At 29.6% G+C, this 15,576-nt stretch overlaps 1 protein-coding gene across 1 annotated transcript; it reads left to right on the top strand.

The window, feature by feature from the left end:
* Window positions 1-3,596: 3,596 nt before the first annotated feature.
* Window positions 3,597-15,197, top strand: LOC147802494 (uncharacterized). The gene is made up of 2 exons (XM_087153014.1): window positions 3,597-3,877; window positions 12,926-15,197. The coding sequence occupies exons 1-2, from the start codon at window positions 3,847-3,849 to the stop codon at window positions 15,073-15,075; spliced, it is 2,181 nt and encodes a 726-aa protein (XP_087009140.1). The 5' UTR covers window positions 3,597-3,846; the 3' UTR covers window positions 15,076-15,197.
* The last annotated feature ends 379 nt before the right edge of the window (window positions 15,198-15,576 follow it).

Raw genomic sequence — 15,576 nt, 5'->3', positions numbered from 1 at the left:
TTTTTCTCAGCTCCTAATAAATAAAAACAGTTGAAACTTTAGATTTTTCAATTGAAAAATGTGTAGATTAATATGGTATAAAAAAATTCATACCTTATAATTCAAAAATTTTTCATCCTCAATTTAATTAATTAATAAAAAATAATAATTAATTATTAAAAATTTTTTTTTCATGAAATTATCTTTGGGTAAATGAGTTTTATGAGTGGGTGTAATTTTTTTTTAATTGCTTAATTAGCTTTTAAAATATGAATAAAAACCCAAAAAGTGAATTTAACATTAAGGGGTCCAAACTTTGAATCGCTCTCCTGCCCAAACTATGGGGACCACATTTCCCAGATTGCGGCTACCCCCTATATTTTGAAGATTAAAAATCCAAATATGTAAAAAAAAAATATATGTTTATTCAGAGAAAGTACGTTTTTGTGTCTGATTTCGCAACTTAATTAATAGTTAGCACTAATTAATTAGCATATTTGAGGTCACCTCCAGAAACCATTAAGATTGACAATTGGTTCGTGAAAATGCGATCATTAGAACGAAAGTTATTCAGGGTGATATCTTTTTTTTTTTTTTGCGGACTGTACATCACAGAAAGATTACAATCCATGTGAACAAATGTGTTAACATCTTTGCGTGTTTTTGATCCCTTAATTTGGTCCCCTAAAGAAAAAAACCGCTTGAATTTAGGATATATAAGAAAAAGAAACGTTAAATGTATTTAAATGCAAATCAGTGGGCTTGTATAGCCTGATTTGTAGGAAGTTGGGGCCATGCCCGAGAGATCGTGAGTTCCTGTCCGCAAAATGGTGACCGATGCAAGCTAAATCTGTCGGCGGCACGAAGTCTTCCAAGAAGTTTCCATAACAAATCAATACCTCGGGAGGTACTGGATCGGAGATTGATCGTGCTCTGATCGATGCAGGTCAAAATTATGATCTGAGGATGGCGTATGAATGTGTCCTCTCTGTAAAACAGGCTGTGTTGTACGTGTGTGGCAGAAGTCATATTCTTAGCCATAGATGACGCCCTTCTGCTTTTAAATATATATATATACATTCTACATATGAATTTTTTTTGTAAAGGTGTTGAAGATTCTCTGCATCAGGAAAATTTTTGTCGCTAATTCAATATATATAATTCAGATTCGCTAATTGAGGTAAGATGGAGGGGGATATTGAGTGGAAATTATTTCTTTTTTAGGGGGTGTTTTATAAAAACGTTTATTTTTGTGAAATATTTTTTTTATGGAAGGGGCAAAAATGATTCCTTGCATCATGAAACCTTTTCTGGCGTTTTAAATAGACATGATTCAGACTTGTGAATTGAAGTAAAGAGGGGGGAGGGTATATTGAGCATTAAAAATGTTTTTATTTATTTATGAAAGATGCGTTATTCTTTAGATAATTATTTGAAAAGGGGACTGAAACTAATTCTTGCATTATGAAAGTTTTTCTTGCTATTTTAACAGATATGATTCAGATTCGTAAAAGTAATTGGTCAGACCTTCAAGGTCGAAACTTCGCCGGACAAAACTTCAGGGCAAAACCTCGCTCTAACTAAGATTCGCGTGGTTATAACTTCGACTGGACAAAACTTAAAGTAAAAAAATTCTGAAATTAATAATTAACATTAAATTATTATAAATAATTTAAATAGAAATAAATTTATCTATTATATAATTGTAATTAATTCAACTTCAAAATTATCTTAGAATAATCGCCATAAATAATTAAAATTAACCGTTATTTATCATTAATTATTGAATTGGAACAATAGCAATCATATTACACTCATTAATAAGGTTAAAATATAAAATAAAGCAAAATTTATTATAATTAGCTATTTAATCCTGTTCTTTTCCGTCCTTTTATCTTCTATTCTTGCATTTTTTTTATTCTCATTTTGCTAATAAGTTTGGTTTCTATATAAATATTACTTAAACTTTTATATAATATCAAATGACTAATTATAAGCTGCTTACCGTTTCTGGCTAAATTACTAGACGCACTATAATATTCTAAGATAAATTATAATTATCTGGTGATATTATATAATCTTGATTGTTTTTATGCGACTGAAACTGGTTTGCACTTGTTTATGTTCGTGTATTAATTAATTAAATTATAAAATAAGATAAGTTTAGACGGTATATTATATAAAATATTTATTATATCAGGTATTATATTAGTATGTTATAATAATTCGACCAAATTATTCGACACACTGCAGTTTTTTTAAAAATTATCTGTTTTGCTCGTATTTATATGCAATAATTTTACATTTGAACATACATGTAATGTGTTTTTATTCGGGAAATTTTTTATGTACTTCCTATTTGTATTTATCTTTAACGTATTGCATTACAATGTTAACAACCAAGTAACGTAAACAAGTGCAAACCGGTTTCAGTCATGTAAAAGCAATAAAGCTGTATAGTATGACCTCATAATTAAGATTTGACATAGACTCTTCAGTGCGTAAAATAATTTGGCCAGGAAATGTACTTTTATTCAACTCATTGCAAATAATTTTTTAATTAAGTAGTTTTGATATCTATCAATAATTTTTTCCCCATTTAAGCTTTAAAAACAGATTACGCAGTCAAATAATTATTTATTTTCAGAGAAATTGCTATAAAAAATTCTCCTCTGTTACAGTGTCCATTTCTCAAAAGTATTCAGTATAAAGGTGAATTTACTAGTAAGCAAGTATTGTCAGGGCCTGATTACCGAAAAGGCATAGGAAGCAAGTGCTTCCCCTGTGAAATTCTAGGGGGGGGCCCCCAAACGACAGAAATTAAGAGCCCAATTTCTTATTTTTGAAAATGCACTAGTGACTTATAACTGCACTAGAGAACGTTCATTTTCTGTATTGAAAAGAATAAAAAATCGGTGGAGATCAACTCTTTCAAATAATAAATTAAGTAGTTTAGCCCTTTTGGGCAAAAGAGAGCGATATTACAAATAGGTTACAATTTGCAGATATTATTGAAGATTTTGCGAATTTAACAGCGAGAAAAAAACATATGTAATGGTAATAAACCTATGAATTTTCTTATTTTTTTTTAAAAATCTTTTTTTCTCTATCATGTGTGCTCAAATTAATTTTACTCTGCTTTTTATTGTTGAACTAAACACACAAGACTTTTAAATATCTATCAGTACGAAAAATATTTTTGTTTCATGTTTGAAAATTATTTGGTATGATTTTTCTGGTGCAGTAACAATAATTTATGCTGAATTAGAATTTTGTGTTGTTCTGCCGCTAGTAAACGAATTGGCGTAAAATAAGAGACTAATCTTGCAAAGAACCTTTCGTATAACAACAAGTAATTTTATAATTTAATTTATTGGAATATTTAAATTTTGTTAACATGTTTTTGTTACTATAAAGCACGTAAAGAAGGGCCCAACATGATTGCATAAGATCTCTGTATTCCTTTCTAAGGTTCTAATAGTTTTCACATGGTTCTTGTCTCTTTAAAATGTATTGTTTATGGGCGAAAAATATCAAAAATTTCTTTTGCTCAAGTTAGGGGGGCTCCAAAATTCTATTATGCTTCCCCTATTTTCAGAGGTTAATCGGGCCCTGAGTATTGTTATGTTAGAAAGCAGCAATAGAAAAAGTAGATAAGAAACCATTCATTTGAGAGTTAGTAAGGTGTGGTTATTCAAGGAAGTGAACAATTCGCATTCGACATTGATGAATGGGCAACATATGCACTTAAGAATAAATTGCTCTGAAATGTACGGGGTTTAGCCTTATGAGTGCAAGGATCCTCAAGAAAAGAAACATAGTTTAGTGTACTCAGACGAAAGTGAGTAGGTGTTTAAAATTGTAAGGATGGAAAGTTATGCTATGGAAAATGATAATGGTAAGTACTTATGCCCATTCTATATATAGTTAAATGAAATATAATAAAATACTAATAAATAATTTTTAATGCGAAGATTTATTTTCGGTAATAAAATTTACTTAATTGTAATGTGAAATAGAAAAGTATTTCTTATTAACTTAGGAAAAAGAGTTTTGTTCGATTTTTTAAAAAATATAAAACGGAGATGTTATTTCGCTCTTATATATGCAATACTTTTTATTAAAAAATTATTAATTTTTATTTAAGCTACTAAATTTTATTAAAAAGTATAATGCAGATTATATAATTATTTAACAAAAAATTTTGGTGAAATTGCAATCGGGAATTTGTATTGCAATCGGGAATGCAAATTCATGTTTTAATAGTTTATGAATACATTGCAAATATGCATTTGTTGATTTATTCACACACGTGTTCAAAATTTTTTTGTATCAGCCATTGCGACTGGTTTTCAAAAAATTTTAAGAAATGCAATTAGATTAATTTCATTGTAAGTAAATATGCTATAATAATATTTCAATTTTTTAATAAGAAGTAAAATGCAAACTACTTATTTGACTTCAATTATTGAATATGAACTTACAGTCAAAAGTGATATTTTAAAATATTACGTAAATGAGATATATAGATCCAATTTCATAAGAATTATAATGTAAATTGCTTATAATTCTTGATTTGTGGATTTAATAACGTTTCCGTCATCAAAGTTTGAATATATCAGCAATTGCGACGAGTTTATGAAAATAAAAAAAATTTAAGGAAATCTAGTTTTGGGAACTTTTTTTTATAAAACTTCAAAACTTTTTTTCAAAAAAGAATAATTGCTACACAATTTGCTCTCGCTCTTATCATTTATTTTTATTAATTGCTATTTTTAAGAGCATTTTTTTCTTTTTGCAAAACATGCGTTTTGGGAAAATATAAAAATTTATTACTTAAAAGCTACGATTATTTCATATTTTACATGCCTTTAAAAAATTTTTTTCTGTGTAGAGAACTAAATGCCTAAAACATCAGCCGTATCTAGTTTTTTAACAAAACATTTTTATTTTTTATTAAAGTTGCGATGCAGATATTTTATACTTCCAGTACTTGAGAAGAGAATTCAACATTTAAATTTATTTATTTTAAATAAAAATCTTTTATGCAGGTGTATAAGTATTAAAATAGGTTATTTTCTCTAAGCTTTTTAATCTTTTTACACATGGTTACGTTGGAAAAGAATAAAAGAAATAAGTTATGTTATTTTTTATATTTTTCATGTTATTCACGTTGTTCGTGTTATGCGTTTATATCTTTCCCATGTTCCTGTTACCAATCATAGTAAAGATATATTTAATTTCTTTTATGACATTAAATATTTTTTTACTAAATGCCCCATGAATCCTAAGAACTTTTATTAATTGCAGTAATGAATTATAATTTGCGACATAAATTTATAATTAAACTAATTAATTTAAGAAACAAATACTTATATTTTGTTAGTGCTGTATACCAGGTATTTACTAGAAATAAATTTCTTAAAATACTAGTACCTAAAGCAATAAGAAAATGTGTTATAACTACACTAATAATATCAATACCAATTCAGTAGTATGTAACCATGGACTTATATAGTATAATGTATATAACACTTGTTAACTCGATTCTATATAGAGGTACCCTTTGAGAGGTGAAAAAAGACATAATAAACTCCCCACATTGATGACTGTACTCAGCAACATCGATAGATGGTCCCCATCAAGCAGTTGATTTGCACATAAAATTGCGGTCAAAAATCCAGTGCAGTAAATAAGTTTCTTTTAAAGGCAGAATCTTTAATCACTTGATAGAAATCCTAATATATCCTATAAAATAAAAAAGCTTAAAAAAACAAATTTTCGAAGGTTTTGTTAAGAAAAGCAAAACTTAAAATACTGAGTGTAACTTTCTAACTAATGATAGTCGAGTCAGTATAGTCTCAGTACACGTTTTTTTTAAATATAACTTTTTTCATAAAAGGCGTTGCAAGAATTTCTTATAAATTATTTTTTTTAAAAATAAAAGTTGATATCTTGTTTGATATTTTTATATTATTCGACTTTCCTTCTTTATTTTTAGAGTTAATAAGAAAATCTTGCAACAAATTTTAAGATAAAATTTCATAAAATATTATAATATCAGAAAAATTAACTGAAGCTATGTTAACTTGATTTTCCCAAAATTAGAAAGTTACACTCAATATTCTAATTTTTACTTCATGAAGTAAAACCATAAAGGAGTTGTTTTGTAAAACTTTTAAAAAAATTTCTATTCTTACTCTTAAGCAATCTCGTGATTGAAACTGTTTCTTAATTTTAACTACAAAACACTGAGTACTATATTTAAACAAAATAATGCGTTTAAGTGTGTCCTAATCAAATTCTTTTATTCACAATAAATCAAAAGTTGAAAGGAGAATAACACAACATTCGCAAATGGCTAAGTTCACCCGTTCTTTAATTCCAAAATTTATAATTCCGCACATTTGTAAATTGACTAACCCATAAAGATTATGAAATTGTTTTGATAAATGCAATACTATCAGTAAATGTATTATATTCTAATTGTAAATCTAATCGTGCTTGCAATATCTCGAATTTAGTAACTTGTCATAATATATTTTGATACATTTCTTGGCCAAGTAAAAGCTTATTGTCAAGTTAGTGCTTGATTTTTATAAATTGCACCCCTCACATGTCAATGAGAAGAGGGATCTACCTGGAAACGGGTGGGGGTCATAATTGAGACAATTACGGAGCGCAGTCCACCACTTCCCAAGTAACTTGATCCTGATTGATTAATCAAAAGTGGCATTTTTGATAGCAACTGTTCTTTCCATTCTATTTCGAGAAAGCCAAGCTTCAAGTATCAATTCATTCGAAATTCTTTATCACAGATTTCAATTCTTTTATTATATATTTACGCAGAGATTTAACACAAAGACAGGCACGAAGCCATGCGGAACATAAACAAACTAATTATGCAAAGAAGTTTGCCAGGTACTCAAAATAAAAATATATCGTGATTAGAATAAAATATATAAACAAATAATAACTCTAAGTTAAGTAAAAAAAGTAGTTGAGATAGAATTATATTTCAGCAATTTCGATGTGCGATACAGCTCTGTATTAATTAACTTAACAATAATTAACTTTCTAATATGCATAGAGAAACATAGTTCATGATGCCGCTGATGTCATAAGTCCCATGTGTGGGTATAGGAGGTCTCCTTCTTCTTAAAGTGCAAGTACCCAATTGTAACACTGATAAACATTTGTAATTATTTAAACAAAAATTTAAATAGTGCACCAAACCAATGAATATTGTGCCAAATTAAAATAATTAGAATTAATATATAGCTCAAAAGAGAAGTATTGTTACAACTTGAAATACAAGACTTTTAACTAATGTAATGAATATTTAATGATCACCCTGTTGCTGTCTGTTATGATAATGATAATGAATGTTCTGAAAAGGAATGGCCATTTGCAGCATTTATTTTATTTTAAGCAACAATTCTAACTTATGCTCATAGAGAACTACGTATGATTAGTTTTGAATCAAGTACTCATTATAGTCTGTCTGTTATGATAATGATAATGAATGTTCTGAAAAGGAATGGCCATTTGCAGCATTTATTTTATTTTAAGCAACAATTCTAACTTATGCTCATAGAGAACTACGTATGATTAGTTTTGAATCAAGTACTCATTATAGTCTGTCTGTTATGATAATGATAATGAATGTTCTGAAAAGGAATGGCCATTTGCAGCATTTATTTTATTTTAAGCAACAATTCTAACTTATGCTCATAGAGAACTACGTATGATTAGTTTTGAATCAAGTACTCATTATAGTCTGTCTGTTATGATAATGATAATGAATGTTCTGAAAAGGAATGGCCATTTGCAGCATTTATTTTATTTTAAGCAACAATTCTAACTTATGCTCATAGAGAACTACGTATGATTAGTTTTGAATCAAGTACTCATTATAGTCTGTCTGTTATGATAATGATAATGAATGTTCTGAAAAGGAATGGCCATTTGCAGCATTTATTTTATTTTAAGCAACAATTCTAACTTATGCTCATAGAGAACTACGTATGATTAGTTTTGAATCAAGTACTCATTATAGTCTGTCTGTTATGATAATGATAATGAATGTTTTGAAAAGGAATGGCCATTTGCAGCATTTATTTTATTTTAAGCAACAATTCTAACTTATGCTCATAGAGAACTACGTATGATTAGTTTTGAATCAAGTACTCATTATAGTCTGTCTGTTATGATAATGATAATGAATGTTCTGAAAAGGAATGGCCATTTGCAGCATTTATTTTATTTTAAGCAACAATTCTAACTTATGCTCATAGAGAACTACGTATGATTAGTTTTGAATCAAGTACTCATTATAGTCTGTCTGTTATGATAATGATAATGAATGTTCTGAAAAGGAATGGCCATTTGCAGCATTTATTTTATTTTAAGCAACAATTCTAACTTATGCCCATAGAGAACTACGTATGATTAGTTTTGAATCAAGTACTCATTATAGTCTGTCTGTTATGATAATGATAATGAATGTTCTGAAAAGGAATGGCCATTTGCAGCATTTATTTTATTTTAAGCAACAATTCTAACTTATGCTCATAGAGAACTACGTATGATTAGTTTTGAATCAAGTACTCATTATAGTCTGTCTGTTATGATAATGATAATGAATGTTCTGAAAAGGAATGGCCATTTGCAGCATTTATTTTATTTTAAGCAACAATTCTAACTTATGCTCATAGAGAACTACGTATGATTAGTTTTGAATCAAGTACTCATTATAGTCTGTCTGTTATGATAATGATAATGAATGTTCTGAAAAGGAATGGCCATTTGCAGCATTTATTTTATTTTAAGCAACAATTCTAACTTATGCTTACAGAGAACTACGTATGATTAGTTTTGAATCAAGTACTCATTGTAGTCTGTCTGTTATGATAATGATTACGAATGTGCTTAAAAGGAATGGCCTTTTGCAGAATTTATTTTATTTTAAGCAACAATTCTAATTTATGTTCATGAAGAAGTATGTATAATTGGATTTTGATCAAGTACTCATTGGTTAAATTTAAACTAAATGTTTTTTATTTTTTTTATTTTTTATTTTATTAATTTAAGAGGCTTCAATTTTCAATTCATGTGGTTGTTTCTTTTTCATCATTGTTTTTTATTTCCATTAAACGTTGATAAAAAAAGATCATTTTGTTTATAAACTATCAAATTAGTATAATTTTATGCAAAGCAGTTTATTAACATGTTAATTACAACGAAATGAATGGATACCTAGATTTAAAAAATAATCAACTGTACTTGAGAAAAAAAATGTACTTCAAGAATATAGAATGAGTGGCACGATAGGAAGTCATTTTACTTACTAAAAATGTATAACTTGTGTACATAATAATATGTAACGATTACTTTAAATCACATAACAATTCAAATACGAAACTGTTTTTTTTCTTCTTCTTCTCTTGACCCATTTATATAGCCTAAAAAGTTCAATACAAATGCTAAAATGTATGCCTGGAAACATCTAACCAATCACATTTTTTTTTGTTATACTTATTTTATTAAAGTTTACAAGAGCGAGCTTATAAAATTAAGATCTCGAGGGGAAACTTTTTTTTCTAAAGCAATAGTCATTGTTTATAGCAAGGAAAAATGGAAAAAAAAATGGCTAAAAACGGCACTTAAAACTGCAATAACTTTCGACAAAATAGAAATTCCGGAAAAAAATTGGCTTAAATTCATAATGGAAAATGGACTTTTCAGCAAATGCATTTCTGTAAGTTGCAGAGAGTCCCACGTAGTACAATTTTAACAGTTGAAATTTCTTGAACTATTTAACGACTGTTAATTTTTTTAAATTCTCGAAATTTTTCTTCACATTTTGTAACTTTAAGTGTCCAAGTTAGTTTTTGCCGAGTAAAACAAATTGTAAAGCATAGCAAAAAGAGTTAAACAATTGGAGAGAGAAAAATACAATTACAAAAACTTTCAAACGAATTAGAATTTTGAAAATAAATAAATAAATTCAGCCCGTCAAATTTCAATTTTGCAATTACCTTCCCTTGGATTTCAGAGTAATGGCATTTTTTACAAGTTTAACGAAATTCGAAAAATTTTCGAAAAAAAATTTAATAGTTTTTATTCAATTGTACTCCTTGTACATTTTTTTTCATACCTTTGTAATTTCAAGTTTCGAAATCTTGTAATTTTGTGCAGCAAGCAATTGCTATTGTGGTTTATTCCTCAATGTCCAGTTGCAAGCTAGACCATTTCCAAGAGGTCATGAATGCTTATCACATTCTAGATAACGATCTTAACTACCAATTTCTTTCAGTCAAAATTTTGAAGCTTGCCCCTGTCTTGTGCGATGTAGCGAAGGTTGGACTAGTAACGCATTCATTCTCTGTTTCACTCTCGGCTACCGCGATTTCTCTAATTTTTTTTTCTCTTTTTTATTTTCCATTTTTTCTTAAGATACTTTACTGGGTTTTTTTTCAGGTTATTTTTGCTTTCCTTATTCACGTCTGGCGAATCTTGAGAATGGGACCCCATTTTTGAGAGCGTGAATTATTTGTTTTAAACAATCGAATGAACATGGTAATAAAAGTTTACAGTTTTCGAGAGGTTAAAAATAAGTTCCCATTCTCCAGACCTGCCAGACGGGAATGACTTCGTGACGTGAACACTAGTAACACAGTATATTAAAGTTGTTGTTGTTGCTTCTTATCCTCTTATGGCCTGGCGAAGTCAGACCAGATCTATGAACCCGTTGACCTGAAGAAAATCAAAGACCAAAAGAGGAGTAGAGTAAATGTCTTCCCAGAGAAGACCAAGACAGTTCAGGATGGGATCGAAAAATATGTATATTAAAGTAAAATACTGAATGCGGTATTAAAATGAGTTATACGTAAGAAAATGGTCATAACTTTTAGATTGAAAAAAATATTTTAGTCAAAAAACTATTTAAAAAATCAATGCAATGATTTTTTTTACTGCTTATCTTAAAAAAACAAATTTTTTTTTTAAGGATATCGAACAATTAGGTCTACAATTGAAATTTCAAAAGTTGAATGACACAGTCACAAGCGACATCGAAACCAATTTGATTGAATAGTAAAACTAGAAGGTGTTTTTAAAATCCGGAAATCAATCAAGCTTCAATTTTTTTTTTTTTTTTTTGTCACGAAATTTATCAGGGGCTATTCGTTAGATTTCAATATGTGTTATGTTTTTTCATAGATTAAATATTAAACATTAACAAATATTTGTCTTTTAAAACCTTTCACTCTATAATAATTATTAATTCTATATTAATTTTATAATAATCTTATAATAATTATTCTATAATTGTAATTCTAAAACTAATTGATATAAAGCGTTAGTGTGTATATATTAAATGTCTTCCATCGGCGGAACCCCGACATTACGATTAAAGTTTATTAAGGTAATTACGAATATTATAACCTAAAAACAGACTATTTTTAAAATATTTAATTCGAGGAATGTAGATTTTTCCTCGTTTTACCATTTTCAATCTTAAATAAGGTTTTATATCCGACAGTTAAGTTTGCAGTCCTTGAGTTATATCTAATCTAGTTTTGAATAATTTTTGGTGTATATATATACATAAGCTGAAAATGAATAAGATAAGCCGAATTATGGTTTACTTCTAAATGAACTGATCAATTTGAAAAGCATTTTTCAAGAATGTTAAGTATCCAAATGACTTAATTTATTGAATTTAAAAAAATTTTTTAAAAAATATCCACAAGGCAGGTTTGTATATTTGGGGCTGATGATTATGAAATCTAACACAAAACTGTGAGATCGGGGGCTCTATTCCAGCTGATGGCAGTTTTTAATTATTAATTCTTAATACTGAAAAATGTTTTTCGTATTTTTTTAAGTATGCATGTTAATAACTAGTAATTTAACAATTATTTGAAGAACTGGAAGGCTCCGCTACCTGTTCATTTTGCTCACTAACCCTCGTGGTTGCTTCTGCATTCATTGCAGGTTTAGAGGAAAAACGGTTTATTTTCCTTTTTTTCTACAAAAATTACGATTGAATTCCCATTTACATTTTGAAGGTGATTAAATTTAAGTAAATCAATAAAATTGGTACCAATCAATAAAATTGGAAAATTGGTACCTGCCGCAGAGTTATTACTCAATAAAGTTGGACTCAAGGGATAGAGCATTCTCCTCCGAATGAGGTGCACCGAGTTCGAATCCCAGTGATGGCTGAGTGATATGAATTCCACACCCGGCTTTTACCGACCACAGTGCTGACGTGAAATATCCTCAGTGGTAAGCGGACCATTTCTTCCCTTGGTATCAGACTAACCGTAGGAGGATTTCGTGGTTTTCCTCTCCATGTAACTCAAATGCGGGCTATCAAAACGTCCTCCACGAATGCAAAAATTTCTTCCACTACTTGCTCCTGGAGTTCTCTTGTCTGATGGATTAGGTACAAAATTACAAGGCTACGGAATTAAACATTAGTAGTAGTAAGCTCGAATTTTTGGAATTTTTTCTAGTTGTGCATAAATTTTTTATTGTTTGAGTTGCATTGTTTGAGTAGAATATTTAATTGAGAACACTGTAGAATCTTATGATGGATGTGCATATATTGTTTATTTATTCAGATATCACTTTTATATTTTTTCTTTGTTAATATTTGAATCATGATAAATTTTTTATCAGAACAAATATGTCTATGTCATATTAATTATTTTTCGCATATTAAAAATTATTGCTTATTTTCAAAATTATCTTAGCCCCCCTGTCGGGGCATTGCTGACGCCCTGTCGGGCTAAGTCTGGCGCCACTCTTGTCCTTAACTAGTAACATGCATATTAAATATATGACTTAGGTTCGTTATAAATTACGTAAGCATCATGTTCTCTCTTTTTATTCGAATCTTTAATTCAAAACTAAATTTAAAAATTGTATTTTACAGATGGAGTCCGCAAAGAAAAGAGATCTGGAAGCTGGACACTCAAAACTTCTAAAACAGAATCAACTGAAATCGTCTTCATAAACATTTTTTCTGAACCTCCTTCCCTGCAGCATATAGCAGTAGTGTCGATTGCAATTGGGCTATGGACGGCGCCTGATATAAGGAATGAATTGACATCTTCTTTCTTATCTTCTCCCTCAAACGATAACGCAGTCATGTATGAGTTAGAGAGAAGAATATTGAACAAATTGTCCAATAGCTCTTTGCCCTCATCGCTGAGGAGCGAAATCTCATACGTTATTCGACCCATTCAGTGGCAGTTGTGGGAATTGTTTCGTAGTTACTACAGATGGATAAGACATCAAAGAAAACTCTGTGAGTATTACATGAAGCGTGGTGCAATTTATTGGACAGTTGAGGGGACAGTTGACATAGTAAAATCCCTTAAGGAACTATTCGATAATGGAAGCTTAGATATTCGTGATTTGTATGAGATAGCCTGCTCTCATTGTTTAGAGGAATATGTTTCAATTTTGTGGGAGAACATTTCAGAACAATTTAGTAGAGACAGCTTTAGAAGGCACCGGAATTATTTGATAAGATATTGGACATGTGTCCTCGACAATAATTTAGGGAGTTTTCTAACTGAACTCATGGCTTCTGAAAACATATACGATAATAAGGTTAGTATTGATGTAAATATGATTACTTTCTCGATTCGTATTGGTAACAAAGTTGCCCTAAAGTATTTTTGGAAAAAATTGTCGGAGCAGGAGAAAAACGATCATTTGAGTCAGTGGCTTTTACAAGCTACTGAAGGTATGAGCATTCCAAACCATATATATTGTCAGTATTCTTCAGAAACTGTAGATGTTTTATGTTTTTTATTATCTCGTGTCAATCGTTCAACTCAAATGACCGAATTTTTTCGGAATCATTCTGGTGTATTAACGTTTTTGTTCGAAAGTTGGCCCTATCGAAGAATATTCTTGTCCACTGTTTTTGAACTATTAGACAATCTGCAAGAAGACATTTATGCATGTATGATGGAGAATATTAGTTTTAAGAGGAGGGTAAATGAAATGATGATTTTTAAAGAAATATGGTGTGCCAGTCCTTTAAGACTAAGACGATCCTTTCTGAAAAATAAATGTCTTTGCAAAGTGTTGTTGCGTTTGGTGCGATTAGAAAATATAAGCATCGCTGATAGGGTATTAAATGATGCTTCCAAAGAAGAGATTAATCTATTTATCTGCTTTATGTTTGGTCGGCCTGAATTTAAGCGTTTTATTTATTTAAGCAATCTGAATTCGCTTCACGTGATGTTATCAAAATCTACCTTGCCACCAGAATGTTATCCCTATAAAATCAATCTTATAGGACAAAGAGAGCAAAATAAACTGATAATATCGTGGCTTGTTGGATTTAGTGATTGGCATATTTGTATTGAGTGGATATGCGATGGTAACATCCAAGCAGCTGAGTCCTTCTTGAGATGGGTTTATCAATCTGTGGGAATTGAAACATTTAAGAAAGCTATGTCGTCTCCGGATGTTATCTATTTAACATTAATATTTTTGCCCAACCATGAGCGTGTGGACCAGTTCTTGAATTGGTATTTCCAGACGGTAGAGGAAATTCAACAATTTAAAGCAGATATTTTGCGAAAATGGGGTAATTATTATTTCAAGCGATTCATAGACGCGCCGTTCATTGTAGGCGATGTGTTACAAAAATTTATAAATTACAACTTGTCTTCTCTTGAAAATGTTGCAGAATTTCGACTTATTTGTCGTAGTTGTATAGAGTATGCACTGAGTAAAGGTTTTCTTGAAAGGGCCACCATACTTTTGAATGCATCTTTTGATAACAGTATCGATGAAGTGAAGCGATACAAAAATGAACTTATACTATCTGAGAGAGGAATTAAGAAGAATCTAATTTTAAAGCAATCACTTACTGATGCTGATTGGAATCACGTGAAAGAAATCGTAATGTGGTCGTCACCTCTATTCCTGAGTACAGTCACAGAATTGCAGTCGCTAGTTCTGGAGCAAAAAACTAGTCACTCTTTCCAAGATGAATTGAATCCACAGATTTCAGCTCTCCTTGATTTACTGGAGAATGTTGTTGAAAAAGATACTACATGATAGTTGTACATATTTTTGCGATCAAAAGCGAATGCAAATAAAATCATATTCTCTGTCAAATCATGTGCACTGCGCAATCACCGTCAAACGATAAATTGACTTATAATAAATATGTAACTCCATTTTTTAGTGTTAGTTGTTTAATGTTAATGAAACAATATAATATGTCACAACTTCAATAATTAATTTAATTGTCACAACTTAATTTTTTTAGTTTTGTTACACCTGAAGAAAAAGCAGCAATTTTACGTGATTTATTTTTCATCACTTGTCCCAAAAAAAAACAGTCACTAGGAAGATATACAGTCATAGAGGAAGGCATTCTATTACTGTTGATAATATGTGAGCTTAACAAAGATTTTATTTTATATAAATGTTAAATAAGCTGAAGTTAAACTAAATTTCATGTTGAGATGATAAAAGGTTATTGTAAATATGTTTTTTTTATTTAAATCGGTAATATTTTTTAAAAAGAAAAATCTAAGGGAATTAAAATTGTTT

The sequence above is a fragment of the Parasteatoda tepidariorum genome, chromosome 10 (assembly GCF_982258835.1).
Source record: "Parasteatoda tepidariorum strain Cologne lab strain chromosome 10, Ptep-v5.0, whole genome shotgun sequence".
NCBI classification, from domain to species: Eukaryota; Metazoa; Arthropoda; class Arachnida; order Araneae; family Theridiidae; genus Parasteatoda; species Parasteatoda tepidariorum.
The sequence above is the reverse complement of the archived record's forward strand: the minus strand, read 5'-3'. Positions and strand labels throughout refer to the sequence as shown.

Bases quoted from the DNA above. Each gene is read 5' to 3' on its own strand.
- LOC147802494 (XM_087153014.1), top strand. From the start codon at position 3,847: ATGGAAAGTTATGCTATGGAAAATGATAATG. The intron at 3,878-12,925 runs GTAAGTACTTAT...TGTATTTTACAG, and splicing joins TGCTATGGAAAATGATAATG to ATGGAGTCCGCAAAGAAAAG.